Source organism: Drosophila miranda, chromosome 2 (genome assembly GCF_003369915.1).
Source record: "Drosophila miranda strain MSH22 chromosome 2, D.miranda_PacBio2.1, whole genome shotgun sequence".
Lineage (NCBI taxonomy): Eukaryota > Metazoa > Arthropoda > Insecta > Diptera > Drosophilidae > Drosophila > Drosophila miranda.
The window spans coordinates 13,404,235-13,421,525 of record NC_046675.1 but is presented as its reverse complement, the minus strand read 5'-3'; the positions used below and the strand labels follow the sequence as shown (position 1 = coordinate 13,421,525).

The 17,291-nt window shown below is 46.1% G+C and overlaps 5 protein-coding genes across 10 annotated transcripts; 2 read left to right on the top strand and 3 right to left on the bottom strand.

Moving 5' to 3' along the window:
* Positions 1-5: 5 nt before the first annotated feature.
* LOC108155581 (glucosidase 2 subunit beta) lies at positions 6-1,141 on the bottom strand. 2 transcript variants are annotated; one of them, XM_017286486.2, is made up of 3 exons: positions 910-1,141; positions 598-791; positions 6-529 (listed from the first exon to the last, which is right to left on the bottom strand). In XM_017286486.2, exons 1-3 carry the CDS (start codon positions 1,024-1,026, stop codon positions 211-213), a joined length of 630 nt encoding a protein of 209 aa, XP_017141975.1. In that variant the 5' UTR covers positions 1,027-1,141; the 3' UTR covers positions 6-210. The 2 variants fall into 2 exon arrangements, with proteins under 2 accessions (XP_017141975.1, XP_017141974.1); XM_017286485.2 differs by having other exon boundaries at positions 598-809; positions 910-1,138.
* An 859-nt stretch (positions 1,142-2,000) lies between these two features.
* Positions 2,001-4,421, bottom strand: LOC108155574 (cyclin-Q). Of its 3 annotated transcripts, none has more exons than XM_033389897.1 (5): positions 4,385-4,421; positions 3,087-3,156; positions 2,878-3,022; positions 2,599-2,820; positions 2,001-2,539 (listed from the first exon to the last, which is right to left on the bottom strand). In XM_033389897.1, exons 1-5 carry the CDS (start codon positions 4,404-4,406, stop codon positions 2,210-2,212), a joined length of 789 nt encoding a protein of 262 aa, XP_033245788.1. In that variant the 5' UTR covers positions 4,407-4,421; the 3' UTR covers positions 2,001-2,209. The 3 variants fall into 3 exon arrangements, with proteins under 3 accessions (XP_033245788.1, XP_033245789.1, XP_017141965.1); XM_033389898.1 differs by lacking the exon at positions 4,385-4,421 and adding an exon at positions 3,218-3,528; XM_017286476.2 differs by lacking the exon at positions 4,385-4,421 and having other exon boundaries at positions 3,087-3,528.
* Positions 4,422-4,524: 103 nt separating this feature from the next.
* On the top strand, positions 4,525-6,932 carry LOC108155573 (WD repeat-containing protein 37). 2 transcript variants are annotated; one of them, XM_033389896.1, is made up of 4 exons: positions 4,525-4,952; positions 5,019-5,607; positions 5,675-5,837; positions 5,987-6,134. In XM_033389896.1, exons 1-4 carry the CDS (start codon positions 4,793-4,795, stop codon positions 6,083-6,085), a joined length of 1,011 nt encoding a protein of 336 aa, XP_033245787.1. In that variant the 5' UTR covers positions 4,525-4,792; the 3' UTR covers positions 6,086-6,134. The 2 variants fall into 2 exon arrangements, with proteins under 2 accessions (XP_033245787.1, XP_017141964.2); XM_017286475.2 differs by having other exon boundaries at positions 5,675-6,932.
* LOC108155575 (vesicle transport through interaction with t-SNAREs homolog 1B) lies at positions 6,799-7,511 on the bottom strand. Its single transcript, XM_017286477.2, has 2 exons — positions 7,266-7,511; positions 6,799-7,197 (listed from the first exon to the last, which is right to left on the bottom strand). The coding sequence occupies exons 1-2, from the start codon at positions 7,422-7,424 to the stop codon at positions 6,988-6,990; spliced, it is 369 nt and encodes a 122-aa protein (XP_017141966.2). The 5' UTR covers positions 7,425-7,511; the 3' UTR covers positions 6,799-6,987.
* Positions 7,512-8,571: 1,060 nt separating this feature from the next.
* On the top strand, positions 8,572-16,712 carry LOC108156561 (V-type proton ATPase 116 kDa subunit a). Of its 2 annotated transcripts, none has more exons than XM_017288084.2 (6): positions 8,572-8,735; positions 13,594-13,731; positions 13,799-15,426; positions 15,496-15,754; positions 15,822-16,056; positions 16,122-16,712. In XM_017288084.2, the coding sequence occupies exons 2-6, from the start codon at positions 13,615-13,617 to the stop codon at positions 16,385-16,387; spliced, it is 2,505 nt and encodes an 834-aa protein (XP_017143573.1). In that variant the 5' UTR covers positions 8,572-8,735; positions 13,594-13,614; the 3' UTR covers positions 16,388-16,712. The 2 variants fall into 2 exon arrangements, with proteins under 2 accessions (XP_017143573.1, XP_033245786.1); XM_033389895.1 differs by lacking the exon at positions 8,572-8,735 and adding an exon at positions 10,453-10,555.
* The last annotated feature ends 579 nt before the right edge of the window (positions 16,713-17,291 follow it).

Sequence of the window (17,291 nt, the reverse complement as noted above, 5' to 3'; positions counted from 1 at the left end):
TGCTCTTCAGTTTGTTTCTTTTATCTTCAATCTACTACTTACTTTAAAATAAATTACAATTCTATTGTACTTATAAAAAAATATCGCGTGTGATGCGCCAGACTGCTTCATCCTTGAGATTTGTGTGTCCTTGGCGGAGGTGGAGGAGGAGGAGGTCTTCCCGTTAACTTCATCGGTCCAGTCCAGGGCTCTGCTATGCAGGGCCCGGAACTACGCACATTCGTTGCGGCACTTGGCATGTGTCGTCCACTCGTCGCTGCCGTCGCAGCAATCACATACGTGGTCGTTCACCCGACTGCTGGCCACATACTTGTCCCGTCCGCGCCCCGTTATGTGGCGCTTCTGGTAGCGGCAGTAGAAGCGCCCGTTGGCGCAGGCATTCGTGCTGGGCTCGTCGCTGCCGTCGCCCTCGCAGTCGCAGTAGTCGTCGTTCAAACGGTTGAAGGCTATCTCCTTGCTGCCGTCCAGACACTTGAACTTCCCCTCGAAGTTCGGCTTGTACGCGTCATAGTCGAAGAGGCGCGTACCTCTGTGCGGGATACAGTGGAAAAAATCAAAAATGGCCGTGCAACAGGTCACTGTTGGGACGGGACATACCGAATAATTTTGATGGGCTCCACATCGGGAGCGGATGACCCGTCCAGAACAGCCGCGGCCGCAGCTCTGGCTTCCGTTGCCCCACCCCCATCGAAGGGGTCCACGTCGCGCTGTTTGCTACCCAGGGACTGCATCATTTCCTTGTGCTTCCGACGCAGCTGCTGCAGGTTCCAGGGCGTGGGCACGGCGGGCAGCTGGTTCAGCGAAAAGGCCTATTATTCGTTTATATATTATACACATTTTGGACACATTTCGCATTTAAATTTACACATTTACGGCGGCCAGAATGCCGGAATGGGGTGGGACCTGTACCTGATAGGCGATGAACGATATTCCGACCAGGAAGATCAGCAGCAGGAACATTTTCGATTTCTGGCGGTAGAATGGCTTGTAGTAGATGTTCTCACGCTTCACCCATGTCTTTCGCATTGTGTATTTTAATTTGATCAAAAAAAGATTTGTTAACAAAATTCTGTTTTGTTTATAGAAGCATTGTATTGTTGTTGGAGGTTAGTGAAAGCACCTGCGGGGCACACGTCATCGATGTATCGATAAGAATACCAGCTGTTTTCATTGGATTGCTTCGAATAAAGAACCAGATCTAAAGTTAGATCCGAGGTATGAACCGAATCACGATTTTCTGTCATTTGAAACCCACTGTAGGCATGCCGCACAAGGCACTTCGTTCAAACAGCAGCAGCATAAAACGTACATAGGTGTCTGTGGACGTACCATGTTGCTGGTATTTGAACAATTGGTGCTCGTCAACCGGTACTATGGAAATTTGTACACCCTGTTTTCTTTCATTAATTTAAACAATATTTTTCAAGCTATCTCGATCCCATACCAATATACCAATTAAATATGAGCCTAGCCCACTCTACCCCCTCTCTTTTAACAGGCCACCTGTTACACTGTTACACACTTAAGTTACACTGCGAAAAATAATACTGTTTTTAAATTTCGTGGTATATCCATCCCTTCTCTTTTTTTACAACATAAGTTACCGAGATGTCTTTCACCTGAACTGCGCTATAATTCTTTAAGAGTGTATTTTAATGTCCACTGGCTGAAAATAGGATAATCGTTTTCAGTCCATGATCGGAAATCATATTCCTCGACTTTGATATTCGGTTTAGTATTACTAGCTAGATAGAACCCTCAGCACTGAACATATAATTTCTACAAGAAATGCTAAAATAAGATTTAAACAAATAAATTCAAAGCCTAACTGGCTTGAAATGAATCCAAGGTTTCTATTTTCTTAACCAACATTAGATTTAAAAATATAACAATCTTATCGAAAATCAAAAAAAAAAAAGAGTTATCCGGTCATCTGTATTACAACCCACAAAAGTCAGTACGGGGATTAATCTTTAACTAAATGAATTCAACCGAAAATGTTGAGCAGAATGGTTTTTATACATGCAAAAGACTTTATTTTGCTTAAACCGGTTTCTATTTCCTATTTTCTATGGAGGTATGCATGCAATAAACATTTGAGCCAGCTGACTAAAGTATAAGATTTCAGTGTTTGATGATTTGTGACCGAATAATAAATAAATTCAAATGGGAATGCCAATTACAGCAGAGTCCTGCCTTCGATGCGAGATTATGCAGCCTTCAGGAGAGCTTCGTTCTTGTAAACTTCAATAACATTTTCGATGATCTCCCACTGCTGTTCCCTGGTAAAATCCTTTACGAGTGGCTTGTACCACATGGAACCCTCCTCCGCCTCATCTGTGAGCGGAACTTGTATGCCGTACGTCTGCATAGCCAACGACAGGCACCCAATGGCGACATGAGTGGGCTTGTACTTAAGTATGTTGGCGCTGTGGTGAAAGTCTTGTAGGTACGAGGCGGCCGCCTTAGCTATCGGAACCGAGTTCCAGACCTCGGCCCCCACCCAGTCTTGAAGGGTCTTCATATAGTAGAGAAGGTACTGAAGTCAGAATAGAATCAGTTAAAAAGGGAGGACAAGGATCTTTGCAAAGGGATTACCTTGTGAGCTAGATCTATGTTCAAGTCAAACCCTAGGGTGCGGGTTATGAGCAGCTCTGCTTGAACAATGGCATCGCGCATGGACCAGTACTCGTCGTTCAGATCCAGCGGAGCATTGCCACGGTTCAGTGTGCAGTATGCCACGTTGATGACATCGCGTATTTTCAACGAATCGTCATCCTTGATTTTGCCAGCCAGGTACAGCGAAGACGCGGCAATTAGCTGGCAAGGAAGGTACTCATGAGATATCACTTTGCTGGGCATTAAGTTTGTACTCACGAACTCATCATAATCAGTGGGCTTGACCTCCTTGAAGAATCGATGGTAGACAATGGCGGCACACGCGGCAGTCAGCGGCTTCATCTTTAGCTTGGTGGCGCACTCGAATAAGTAGAGAGGCACGATACCAGGCATGTTCGTCTTGCTGCAAACAATTGCAAGACTTGCAATTAAAAATGGATTTGCTGGACATTAAGCTTTGGACTCACCGGTAGTCAAGGGGCTTAAGTTGGGCCTGGGCTTTGCTCGACTCCACGTGCTGCTGCAGAGACATGACATCTAAAACGTTTTTCATCTTATTAGCAGTGCAAATAGAGGAATGAAGGACGGTAGCACGGACAGTGATGTCGAAATTTAAGCGAGTGAGTTCGTTGGCACCGACAGTGGGGCTCAGAGATCCAATTATAAATCAGCTGGCAGTTGGCAGTGCAACGAAATGCATGTGGGGCAAAACACGCCGAAAAATCGAGAAACGGCAGTGGAAAACCGGTTCAATGGTATGCGCAATGCTGCTCGAAAGGGGCCCAGGAAAGCTAACGGCGTACTATTGCACAGCTGTTGATGTGTCAAGTAAAATGGTGGTCGAAATCGTGTTTTAAAACCTCGTACATATTTTAAACAACAAACACACAAGTACGCAGCGTAACCGCGGATTTATCGATACAACACACCGTCCGACCCTCAGAAATATACCGAAACATACCGCCTCATTTTGAAAATATACCGTAAATATACTGACGAATTCAAGTTCTATTTTACATATTCCTCGTTTTTGATATTCCGACGAATATTACTAGCTAGATAAAACCCTCAGCCCTGCGCAGATAATTTTTTCCTTTTCATGAATGAATTTTGTACAAGTATTCTGACTAAAACAAGTTTTATACAAAAAAGATTAAAAAAAAAAAAACTGTCGCAATGTTGTCACGTCAATATTGCTGGTACATACATACATACATATTTGAATACTTGTTGCTTATCGACCGGATTATTGGCATTTGCACACCCTATTTCGTTAATTTATTATGTTTAAAAAACGTAATTAAAAATGATTGTTTCCTGTATATATATATCCTTATCCCGATACCTATTCTTTGTCTCTGTAAACAATAAACTGCAAAATTTTAATGTGATAACTTTAAAACAGAGGCTGACCAGTTTTGCCATGTATTGGCGCCTTAGATAAAAAACATTTCCTCAGTGAACGTTGCCAGCAACATAAGACGTAAGAAAACGTAAGTGAGTGTTTTGCCAGGAAAAACCCCTCCACGAAGAGAAGATATCCCATCACAAAATAAAGAGCAAGTCCCAAAAAAAGAGAGCAAGTGCCACCAAACTTGAGCGCCAAACAGAACTAGTTTGAAAGTGAATGAGCGAAAAGGATTTAAGTGAAATCCATTGGAATAAATTATGCATGTAAGTACATGCGTAAAGAAGTACACCCTTTGTTTTCAAAAATGCTTTTGAAAATGAAATTTAATAGATTGCTGAAATTGATCAAATATACCATTATATAGTTGTCTATCCATGCCATCTTCCCTCTGAACTTATAAAAAAACGCGATATTTTTCATCTAGTCTGCGATGAAATTTTTCAATTTTCATGGGTATCGTGTCAAAAAGTTAGAGATGAGCTACAAACGATAGCCACATCAAAAGCAGCACGATATCGGACGAGCACAAAAACAGCACAAAACTCCAGCTGTTTCGTTATCATTGCAAAAATAAAGAAACCAATTCCGCACTAAACAATTCCGACACGACACGGCACGGCCTCATGAAGGTGGATCAATAACGCTGAAGCTAAAACTAACCCAAAACCGCTAATTGGATTGAGTGACACACAGTGATAGGCAGAGCTCGGCTTGCGGGAGGCAGGAAAAATATCTAGTAGATACAGAAAACAAATACACAAAATGAAAGCAACAGCAACAAAGGCACGCGCGGCCCGACTTACGAGCCTCACCGAAGACATGGCCAACATACCCGAGGATGCCCCGTACCGAACTCGCCTCCATTACCTGTTCTCGCAGATAGAAAAGGAGTTCGAGCAGCTCTATTTGGAGAATCTGAACTGTGAGTAATTGTAATTGCAAAACTGAACCCAGTCAATAACCCAAAGGAACTCCGCCTTTGTTGCAGTGCAAGAGAAACTTGAGAACGCCACCAGCAACAAAGAATCGCTGACCTCGCACGAGCCACGCGAACGTGAGCGCTTTGCAGCAGGCACAGTCACTCCCGCCCTCGCAACTGGTGGCTCTTCGGTCACCGCCGCCACACCCTCGACGAGCACACAAGCAGACGAGGTTGGTGCCAGCTTTCTGGCGGCCGCCTCCAGCACACACAAGAGCCTCAAGGCGAAACTTAGCAGTGCCACTGGTGGCAGCAAGGTAAAGGCGAGCAACAAAATTAAAGCCCAGACCAGTCGCATTGTCTCCAGCTTCAAGGCGCAGACGGTCGTCAGCTCGGTGGTACGGGAGTTTGGTGGTCACAAGGACGGAATCTGGCAGGTGGCTGCCAAAGCGGGTCAACCCATCATTGGCACGGCCTCGGCCGATCACACAGCCTGTATTTGGGGAATAGAGAGCGCCCGTTGCCTGCTGCAGTATCAGGGGCACGCCGGGTCCGTGAACTCCATCAAATTCAATCAGAATCGGGACCTCGTGTTGACTGGAAGTGGCGATGGAACAGCTCACATTTGGCAAGCGGCCGTCAATTGGGAGGTGCCCAAGTGAGTGATCGACAAGTACGTGTGGAACGTTGACATCATCCTTTCCTTCTGTTTTTTTTTTCAACAGAAAGGGCCACTCGTCCGAGGAGGAACTCGACGATAGCGATGAGCAGGTTGAGGACCGAGATCGCGTCGACACCTTACGCACTCCACTCTGCGAGTTTACCGGCCCGGGTGGTCACCTTTCCGTGGTGGTGGCTGCAGACTGGCTGTCCAGCATGGATCAGATCATCACCGGCAGCTGGGACCGCACCGCTATATTGTGGGACGTGGAGACGAGTCAGGCACTACAGCCATTGACGGGACACGATCACGAGCTCACTCACGTCTCGGCTCATCCCACCCAGCGCCTGGTGGTGACCGCCTCGCGCGATACTACATTTCGTTTGTGGGATTTCAGGGATCCCATACCAGCAGTCTCCGTCTTCCAGGGACACACAGAGACCGTCACATCCAGCGTCTTTGCTCGGGACGATAAGGTGGTCTCCGGATCCGACGATCGCACCGTCAAGGTTTGGGAGCTGCGCAACATGCGCTCGGCCTTGGCCACCATACGCACCGACTCGTCCGTCAACCGCCTGGCCGTTTCCACCGGAGGAATCATCGCAATACCCCACGACAACCGCCAGATTCGCCTGTTCGATTTGAATGGACAGCGCGTGGCCCGATTGCCGCGCACCAGCCGCCAGGGGCATCGACGCATGGTGTCGTCGGTGGTCTGGGCAGAGGAGCCACTGCTGAATTGTGATTTGTTCTCGTGCGGTTTCGATCGGCGCGTCTTCGGCTGGTCCATCGTGCTGCCGAAGGACAACTGAAAATGACTCAAACATTGAGCCGCAGTCATACGGCCCAAAGAAGAGAAAACTATGATCTAAAATAACCGCTTTAAGAACCCGAATATCTCTCGAACAAATCATCCGCGCTTAGTTGTCTAGATCTAGATTCGGGGCTCGTTCTTATGTGTAACCATAATCATAGATCCAGTATTATACATACAAACATTGTTCTAAGTGTTTTAGAGTCGCATGCAAATTTGTCGCCCTCTGAGTGTAACTAACTTTGCTTTTATGCCAAATAGTCGTGGTTATTATACATACATACATATTCGAATTATCATAGTTCCTGTAAACCCCGGATGTAAAGCAGAGATGGGACTGGACTGGACTGGGATATGGGAGCGGGGCGGAGAACTTCCAACTATATTATCTGTGTTTATTATCATAATGCGAAATGTAACTTACTCTAATATGTGTCTAAGGCATGGGCTTAACGTTGATGTTACAGGTAGAACAATTCAAATAAACGTAATCAAATGCCCGAATTAATCGCCGGGTACATTATAACTTTGGAATAAAAACAAGGTGCTGCTTCCAGTGGCTCTCACAGGTGGGCGAACTTGAGCACCAGCAGGCCAATGAGTATGCCCAACTCCAATACGATTATAAGTATCAGTATAATCTTGTTGTACAGGACTTCGCGGCCGAGCTTGCGAATGATGACGCGCGACTTGGACAGATCCTGGTCGGCATCTTCCAGGCGACGCGTGGTGCGGAGCAAAGACTCGCGTTGCTCTCCCAGCTCGCCGAGCACCTGTAGATGTAGCATTGAGCAGTATCTAAATTGCAGGGAACTCATTGAACATATTTTTTTGCACTGACCTCCGCCCCCATATTCTCAGTGTCTATTGCAATCTGGTTGGAGCGCTGAATGCTGTCGCCCGTTCGCTGCAGGATATCGTAAGTGTTCGCAGCCAGCTGCTGCTGGCGCTGTTCGTGGTCGCTGCCGCTGGGCAGCTGGCTGTAGCCGGCGTATGACATGTTTTTTGACAAATTAAATGCGTTTTAAGCAGCAAAAAAACCAAAACAAAGGACGGGTAGGACCGTTGGTGGCAATACTCGGAAAACCCACTAGCGCGTTTCAAAAAGGCAGTAACGCGTTCGGTCTATGGTGGCACCGAATTCGACGCTGATGTTTCATTGCAGATGTTGGCTTTTTGTGGCTGCGGATCAGAACGTAACCGCTCGTTATTTTTTGAAAATAAACAGAACAGAAATTTGTTCCATCTGTGTTCAAGCTGAAGCTATTATAGTCTCTGAAAGCGAGGCTTCAAATAAGAGGGACAGACGGACAGACAGTCAAAGCTATAAAGACTCGGATTTTACTGCTCTCAAGAAAAAAATTTGCTTTTTTAAATATCAAATAATTAAATATTCAAATTTAACTTTTGTAAGTCTGAAATTTGTTAAATGAATACCTTTTTTTTATATTTTGTCTAATGCCCTGCGCTTTTGGTGCGGACTCGTACTTTGCCAATCTTTTTTAAGCAGAGCCCATAGATTTTCAATGGGATTTAGATCTGGGCTATTGTGCTTTTGGTTACCGTCTTGCTGGAAAGAGATCTCCGATATGGGGTAGATACATTCGAGTGTAACGTCTTTAGGATATACATATATACAGTATACAACGAAAACGTACCAAAAGAATTTGATGCAAGATCTCCCATGAACTAAAAAACATTCCGTGTTCGTTTAAAAATTATTAAAATTTTTGTAATGCAAAATAATGCAGCAGAAAATTATGTGGTTACGTTTTCTTGTACAACCACACACATATGTTCATAAGTTGGTTGCCAAGGCGCGTAACGGGGGCGATTTATAAGGCTGACAAAACCAAAACAAAAAACTATCAATATCAAAGGCTCTTATCTAGACACGGGAATTAGTTCTTGAAGCGTTATTAATTTTAATTGATAATGTCTACACTATGCGGACGTACTTATGTACATTTAAGTATGTATGTAACTTTCGAACATTCTGACTTTTGTATTCCGATTTCTGATAACAGACAACGCTGATCGTACATAGTGAGCATGCGAGGGAAAGAGAGCCCGCTACGTGAGAGAGAGCTAGACAAACAGAGAGTGCCGTGCCCGCGCTATATCTCGCTTACTTGCTTCTCCGAATGCCAAATTTAAAAGCAAGAAAACGCTGGCACTTGACCAGACGTGGTTTGTGATTCGTGTGATCGGCAACATACTCAGGCGGGGCAAAAACAAGTTCTAAATTTATCTCACATACTCTGGGGACTCTGGTGTCTTTGGCATTAAAACAATTTTCGGAGCTGTGAAGGTAAGCGAATCAAAAACCAGAGAGCACAAACAATATTCAAACAATGTAGTGCCAGACAGGCCAATATTATTTGCGATCGAGTTCAAGGTGATCTTGACTTGGAAAGAAAGTGCTACTGCATGGAGAGTGCTTCCCTCTGTGTGTGTGCGTGTGTCTCGTTGGGGGTAAAAAAGGAAGAACAGAGTCCAAGCCAAGCCAAGCACGTGCCCGCAGAAATCGGGCAGTTTTCATGGAAATTTACTGCATTTTCTCCATTGCAAGGCCCCCGGCACGTGATATACTAGTGGCTGCTGCTAGGCGGGAGTGGGAGCGCCTGTCATGGGACCCATTGTGTAAACGCTGTGCCGCTCCCACCTGCCCAGAGCCAGAGATACCTGCTACCATAGCTTTGTCTCTGTCTCTGGCCGCGAGTATCTCTCCGTTACGCACAGACGTCAGGGCCGCTGCACGAGTGTGAGTGTTATTTTGCGTGTGTGTCTGTGTGTGTATGGGTGGGTCATGCTCGCCGCTCCAGAGGCGTTACGGAGAGTCGAGTTTTGAGTTTTATGCAATCGCGTATCATGTGATCTGCTGTCGTTCTGCAGTGTTCAGTGGAGAAATCTTCCACAGAACGTAAAACTTCCTTGAACTTAAATAGCACTCAAGTAGTACTCAAAAGCAATAATTCCGATCAATAAATTCCTTTTAATTATGATTTATGATCTCGTTTCCACAAGCACTCCGATCAATCAATCAAACTGGCTGATTAGCCGCCGTCCATGCAGCTGTTTATGAATGGGGAAAATCTGAACTGGTCGAGAAATCTAGAAAGCCTATATTTTCAAGCATTTAGTAAACGGCGTCTGGGGAATTAAGGCACTCGAGTAGCAGATCTCCAATTGCGTAACTTCAGCGTGCTTATCAGCGAATGGGCGGAGCACTGCACTCGGAATCGTGCTGAATGGGGGGGTTCCAAAGCCTTTGCCAATTCACCCTTTGCTTATCATTCGCAAAAGCTCGTCACTGGTCAGAGGGCTCTGGAGCTGGGGCTGAAGCACTTTGAGGAAAGTCAATTGCTGTATCGACAATTGTCGTTAATAAACGATGAGATGAGTGTGTGCCAGGCCTGGTCTGGGGCCTGGGGTCTGGGGTCTGGCCTGGCTGTCTGCCTTGTACGATCGCCTGTTAATTGCCGCAACACCACGGGAATGACAAAGCGTAGTGGAAAATGGGGAAAAAATTGTCATAAAATCGGGCACAGCAATATTGTTCAATAAAAGTTGAAGTAATTCGAATAGAACAACAAATAGAACGTATCCCAAACGTTTCAAGACCAAGAGAGCTCCGATAGAAACACCAAGAGAGGGAAATAGAGAGAGAGAAACAAACAAAACAGAATACAAAACTCAACGAAACTTTAGTGGTAGCGATATTAACGGTGCCAGCACAGACATGGGCGTACACTACGACGGGGGTTGACGGCGCTCTGCCTTCCGACCGCCGATGTGTGATTAAGGCTCGCTCTTCCCCACGTCTTGCGTGTGTATGCAGGACCAACAACTACAACATAGGGAAAAGCACTCGACACCTACATTTGTATACCACCCCACACCAACACCAACACACCCACACACACACGCACAAACATCACGAAAATGACCAGCGAAAAGCTAACGCCAAAAGCAACGTCGCATTCGATTGCTGTTTTGAAGTTGAACTGGTTTTACAGTTACTCGTAGTGCTCTGGGCCCGCGCCTTGGTCCGTGCTGTGCTGTGCGTGTGTTCGGCAATTGGAAATTATTTGTATTATTAACGAGAGTGCGCTCCACCACGTTTGCGAGGCGAGTTTCAATTGAACGCGAATGCCACATTTCATTAATTGGTTTTGAAAAGGAAAAACATCGGGGGTTTTCATAATTTCATTAAATGTATTTATGTACATATGTACATACATCAGACAGTGTGTGGTTGTGAGGAATTTGTTGTATGTACTTATGTACACTCATAGTCATGCTTATAGCGTGATATCATTATCACTGAATTAACAACAATGGTTGCCACTGTATAGGTTCGTGTCCGAGCTAAGGGAGTGCCACGCAAACCTCTTTCAAACTATGATAAACTTGAGTCGCCAAGAGTGATCTCTTCCAGGAATACATAAATATTTCAAGGTTTGCTGTTACACATTGCGAAAACAGGAAAAATACAATTAAAATTTACTAGAGATTCTGTGAAATCGAAGCCGCAATCTTTATACGTCCATCGCAAACAAAACAAATATCTTTCATTCTGATACCTCCAACGGGTCAAAGCCAAATTCTACATTCCAGTTTTTGTTCCATTAAATTTATGAAGGTTATAAACTAATTGAATGGCTCGAAGTTCCCTGCCTTTCTGCTGGCTCCCTAGGGCATTGTAAATTTAACTGGGATCCGCGGCATATTGGTTAGTCTGTTAGTCTATACGGATTTTCCCACCGCTTCTGTACGGGCACACGCCAATCGGTCATTTATAAGGCCATAAAAAATGAACATCAATAGCCCATATTCGTATGTGCATTATAAATAATTAACTAGAGCTGTTGGAAATGGAATATTCATATCATTGCTATCAATGAGTGTCGCCTTGGACAGTACGAAAAGCTGAACAGAGCTATCAAACAAGCAACTATCATTGGTCTAAGCATGACTGTATACTGCGGCTGAGTTTCAAGTGTTTGGCTGATAAACCGTTCTCAAGATACATGTGCCGGCATGGCAATGTCAAAAACAGCAAGCATCAGCAGCAACAGGCGAAAGGGGCGACAGTAGCAGCGAGTGGATTGGGTGGATTGGGTGGAGCACTTGATATCCACAGTTCGCGCGGAAATATGAACCGGCTACTGTCTGACTGCCGGCTGCCTCAGAAGTCTGCCACGTGATTGATCGATGGAAACCACCGAGCAGGTTCTCGTGCTAGTTTTGGCTGGTTTTGGTTCCAATGCAGCCCCTCCTCTGTGGGCAAGTTTTACACATTCTTTTTCTGGCGGCTGGCCAAGGAGTCATCGCCCATTCTAGGGTGCTGCTGCCCATTATGTCCGTGGTAAATTTACAAATTATTCGAGCACCGTTTCTCTATATATTGTAGTACATCATCGTACGTTTTATCTACCGCAAAAAAGCAAAAGCTAATTCTATCCTGGGTCCGGGGCCCATTAATGCTCGATAATGTGCGGCGTCAGCGTCGACTTTGACGTCTCCGTGTCGTTGACTGCTTGGACCGATGATGTCACAGAAAACCTTGATGTCTGTGTATACACTTTGTCCAAAAGCTGTCGCCCTGCTCGGGACTAGCACCAGGACCGGGACCGGGACCGGGACCCGACCCCAGCCCAACCCCCAGGGCGTCACTGTTGTTTCGACCTAATCAAATCAGAAACATTAATTACTTGCATTATCCGAGTTCCACCGATTTTGAGAGAACTCTACTCAACTGTAGTGTTTACATATGGTCTGGCAGCTCTTGATTAAACGACTATTGTAATTATCAGTCATTTGGGCAACATGTTCAGATCTCCCGCATATTTTCAGTGGGTTTTACGTGCCGCAGCTGTCTCGCAAGTGGGTGTATGGGTGGGCTGGGGCGGTGACTGCATTTGGAGCCAACAAAGCGATAAGAATTGTTTTCTTGGGCTGTAAACAATATTGCACCGGCTCTTCAAATAACTGAAGCAGCAGATTGCTACGAAATATACGATGCAATATACCAATTTGACCTTGTAGAGCTTCATACACATGTGAATATATGAAATTTTAGGGTCAAGATCGGGGTAGATAATAAGTTCTGACCTAAATTAGTTCTAAATTAGTTACAGAAACATACATATGCACGTAATGGCGCGGTCTGCGAGGCTAGGCCTCAATAAACAAAGAATTTTAGAAGCAAGTTCCATAATCTAAATTATTGCTCATAAATTAGTCGTTTCTACGATCTGGAACGCGAATTCGTGTACTTATACATATGTATGTGTAATTTATATTAGATGAAATATAAATTCCATATTATATCCTTATCCACATGGTTTTTGGTGACCATTCTATAACGGGTTTCAATCTGAATTGTAGCAAGTATTTCGGTTAAACGTTGGTCCCTCATGTCCAGAGCAAAGCTTTTGATAAAGAAGGGCTTTGTATACCGAAATGGGATCAAAATGTCTTACAACTGCCATAGGAACTATTGATATCTTAGGGTATTGAAAGCATCGGTTCCTTTCTAACAACACACAACTTTTTTGGGCTGTGTACCTGTCCTTCAAACTACTCGTAAGACCGAAAGTCTGGTACATTTTCGTACTACCTATGGTATTGTGAGTTACGTGGTTCTTGGGCTATAATTGATTTAGAACGTGACTCCACGTCGCCATTTGTGCCAAGATTCCGTCAGGGCTTAAGGAAAACAGATTTGCAAGCGAAATGCTTAGAGCTTGTTCGATTCTCAGGTCTCCCGCATGACGTTCGGCAAAGTCAGAGTGCCGGCAGACAGCTGGAGCTGAAAATAGAGTAATTGCCTTTCCATAAAACAAAGGAAACGAATAGAAAGACAAATAAATAGAATCTTCGGCAGAGCAAGTCAACAAAGTATGTTCATAAACATACCAGTCGTCGCTTATTACGTATAGGAGGGGTCTTCGCTTTCCAATTCCCATCCACATCTACATTTTGTATGGCCAGCTGCTTATTGTATGCCCCCTCCGAAATGGGGCAGACAAAGAATCAGCCCGTCACTAGAGCAGGCGGCGACGTCTTCGATTCTCTTATTCGTATGCTTTATTTTAATTGCATGTCTACGGAATGCTTTACTAATCTCTCGCCTCTCCTCTCCAATCTCCCTCTCTCTGCAGGGAACGTAAGAAGTCGCCAAGATGGGGGACATGTTCCGTAGTGAGGAAATGGCACTTTGCCAGATGTTTATACAACCAGAGGCCGCGTACACCTCCGTCTCTGAGCTGGGAGAAACCGGCTGTGTGCAGTTCCGCGACGTAAGTTTAGACTAACTCAATGCCTTGCCAGACCCCTGACTAACCCCTGCTGCTTCCTGCCCCACAGCTGAACGTCAATGTGAACGCCTTCCAGCGCAAGTTCGTGACTGAGGTGAGGCGCTGCGATGAGCTGGAGCGCAAGATCCGCTACATCGAGACGGAGATCAAGAAGGACGGCATCGTGCTGCCCGACATCCAGGACGACATCCCGCGGGCGCCCAATCCACGTGAGATCATCGACCTGGAGGCGCATCTGGAGAAGACCGAGTCCGAGATGATCGAGCTGGCCCAGAACGAGGTTAACATGAAGTCCAACTACCTGGAGCTCACCGAGCTGCGCAAGGTCCTCGAGAACACCCAGGGCTTTTTCTCCGACCAGGAGGTGCTCAACCTGGACTCCAGCAACCGCGGTGCCGGTGGTGACGAGGCAACGGCCCAGCATCGTGGACGCCTCGGCTTTGTCGCTGGTGTCATCAACCGGGAGCGTGTGTTTGGATTCGAGCGCATGCTGTGGCGCATCTCGCGCGGCAATGTGTTCTTGAAGCGCTCCGACCTGGATGAGCCTCTGAACGATCCGGCCACCGGTCATCCCATCTACAAGACGGTCTTTGTGGCCTTCTTCCAGGGCGAGCAGCTGAAGAACCGCATCAAGAAGGTGTGCACTGGGTTCCACGCCTCGCTGTACCCCTGTCCCAGCTCGCACAACGAGCGTGAGGAGATGGTGAAGAATGTGCGCACACGCCTGGAGGATCTGAAGCTGGTGCTTAGCCAGACCGAGGATCACCGCAGCCGTGTCTTGGCCACAGTGTCCAAGAATCTGCCCTCGTGGTCGATCATGGTCAAGAAGATGAAGGCCATCTACCACACTCTGAACTTGTTCAACATGGATGTGACCAAGAAGTGCCTCATCGGCGAGTGCTGGGTGCCCACCAAGGATCTGCCCGTCGTGCAGAAGGCGCTCTCCGACGGCTCCGCGGCCGTGGGAAGCACCATTCCCTCGTTCCTCAACGTGATCGACACCAACGAGCAGCCGCCGACCTTCAACCGCACCAACAAGTTCACGCGCGGTTTCCAGAACCTGATCGACGCCTACGGAGTGGCCTCGTACCGCGAGTGCAACCCGGCCCTGTACACGTGCATTACATTCCCCTTCCTGTTCGCCGTGATGTTCGGCGATCTGGGCCACGGCCTGATCCTGGTTCTCTTCGGCGCCTGGATGGTGCTCTGCGAGCGCAAGCTTGCCCGCATCCGCAACGGCGGCGAGATCTGGAACATCTTCTTCGGCGGTCGCTACATCATCCTGCTCATGGGTCTGTTTGCCGTCTACACGGGCATCGTATACAACGACGTGTTCTCCAAGTCGATGAATCTGTTCGGTTCGCGATGGGTAAACAACTACAACAGAACCACGGTTCTGACCAATCCGAGCCTGCAGCTGCCGCCCAACAGCTCCGCTGTCGGTGTCTATCCCTTTGGCCTGGATCCCGTCTGGCAGCTGGCGGACAACAAGATCATCTTCCTCAACAGCTTCAAAATGAAGCTGTCGATCATCTTCGGTGTACTCCACATGGTGTTTGGCGTAAGCATGTCCGTTGTGAACTTCACGCACTTCAAGCGGTACGCCTCAATCTTCCTGGAGTTCGTGCCTCAGATCCTTTTCCTTCTGCTGCTCTTCGGTTACATGGTGTTCATGATGTGAGTTATACGTTAAAAACCCCACTCACAGCATCCCCTAAAACATAATTGTTATTTCAACCTGTGTAGGTTCTTCAAGTGGGTCACCTACGACTCCCACACAGACTTCCAGCCCCATACTCCCGGATGCGCCCCCTCCGTGCTCATCATGTTCATCAACATGATGCTGTTCAAGAACACGCCGCCTCCGAAGGGCTGCAAGGAGTTTATGTTCGAGTCTCAGCCTGATGTGCAGAAGACCTTCGTCATCATGGGCCTCATTTGCATCCCATGGATGCTGCTGGGCAAGCCGCTCTACATCAAATTCACTCGCAAGAGCAATGCCCACGTGAGTGCACAATGATATGTCTTTCACTAATGTGATTACTTACTGTTTCTTCTCTGCATTTATTTAGTCCAAACACAATGGCCAGTTGACTGGCAACATGGAGGTGGCCGAAGGCGAGACTCCCCTTCCAACGGGCTTCTCCGGCAACGAGGAGAGTGGCGGCGGCGGCAACAGCCACGACGATGAGCCCATGAGCGAGATCTACATCCACCAGGCCATCCACACCATCGAATATGTGCTCAGTACCATCTCGCACACGGCCTCCTATCTCCGTCTGTGGGCTCTGTCCCTGGCCCATGCTCGTGAGTGTTATAAGAACCTTCATACTATTACAGCCATCTAATGCTAATAACCAACCATTTTACAGAACTCTCCGAAGTGCTGTGGAACATGGTGTTGTCGCTGGGCCTTAAGATGTCCGGCGTTGGCGGCATCATTGGACTGTACATCATTTTCGGCGCCTGGTGCCTGTTCACCCTGGCCATTCTCGTCCTGATGGAGGGTCTGTCCGCTTTCCTGCACACCCTGCGTCTTCACTGGGTGGAATTCATGAGCAAGTTCTACGAGGGTCTGGGCTACGCCTTCCAGCCATTCAGCTTCAAGGCCATCCTGGATGGCGAGGAGGAAGAATAAACTGACCAGAAAGTGTTCAAGCCACTGCATGAATAATTAACTAGCCGAGCTTTGTTTTTCCAATTTATTTAATTTGTTTTGTTGAATGTTTTTGTTTTGTTTTTTTTTCGGACATTGTCAGTATTGTGGTGCTCTTCCCACATCCCATGTTTTTTGTGCCCCTCCCTCCGTTCTAGTACCCAATTCTCCGCTTTGTATTCCATCCGGGGTCCAAGTATTCACCTGAGTTGTGCCTAGTATTCTCAAAGGAAAAGTTTCAAAAGCAATAATTTGATATTCATTGTTATAAATAATAATTCTAATAAATATAAAGTAACGAAGAGAATATCAATTGTTTATTTATTCTTCAATTAAGTCATTCCGGGACCAGGTACACCTCATCATCGTGTGTGTGTGTGTGTGAGGTATGTTCTATATGGTTATGAATCATTAATAAATAATGTTCAAATTACGACTTTATAAAAGTCTGTAGTTATCTGGTGGAGTTGTGGCCAATGAACACCATTATCATAATCAATCTTTATCAATTTATATAGACAGGGCCGGTTTTATTTGTTATGATGCCGAGGACATACATGAGACGAGGCGCTTTGATATTGGAAGTCTGGACTTTTGGCACCCAGGGCCTTAAAGCCGGTCCTGTGTATAGCATATGATTATATCATTACTGTGAGGTGTCATCAACGAAACGCTTACAAACTATATCAATGGTAATGATAACATTCATATATTATATATACATGTATTCAATATTGCTTTCTTTGATAAGAATTTCATGACATTCATTTATTGATTATACATACATATATGTATGTTATCTAACGCTTTAATTATAATCGTACATGATTTCTTTACAGTTTTAATTAGGTTTATTAAGAAAATTCCTAATCAAGCTAGTGAAACC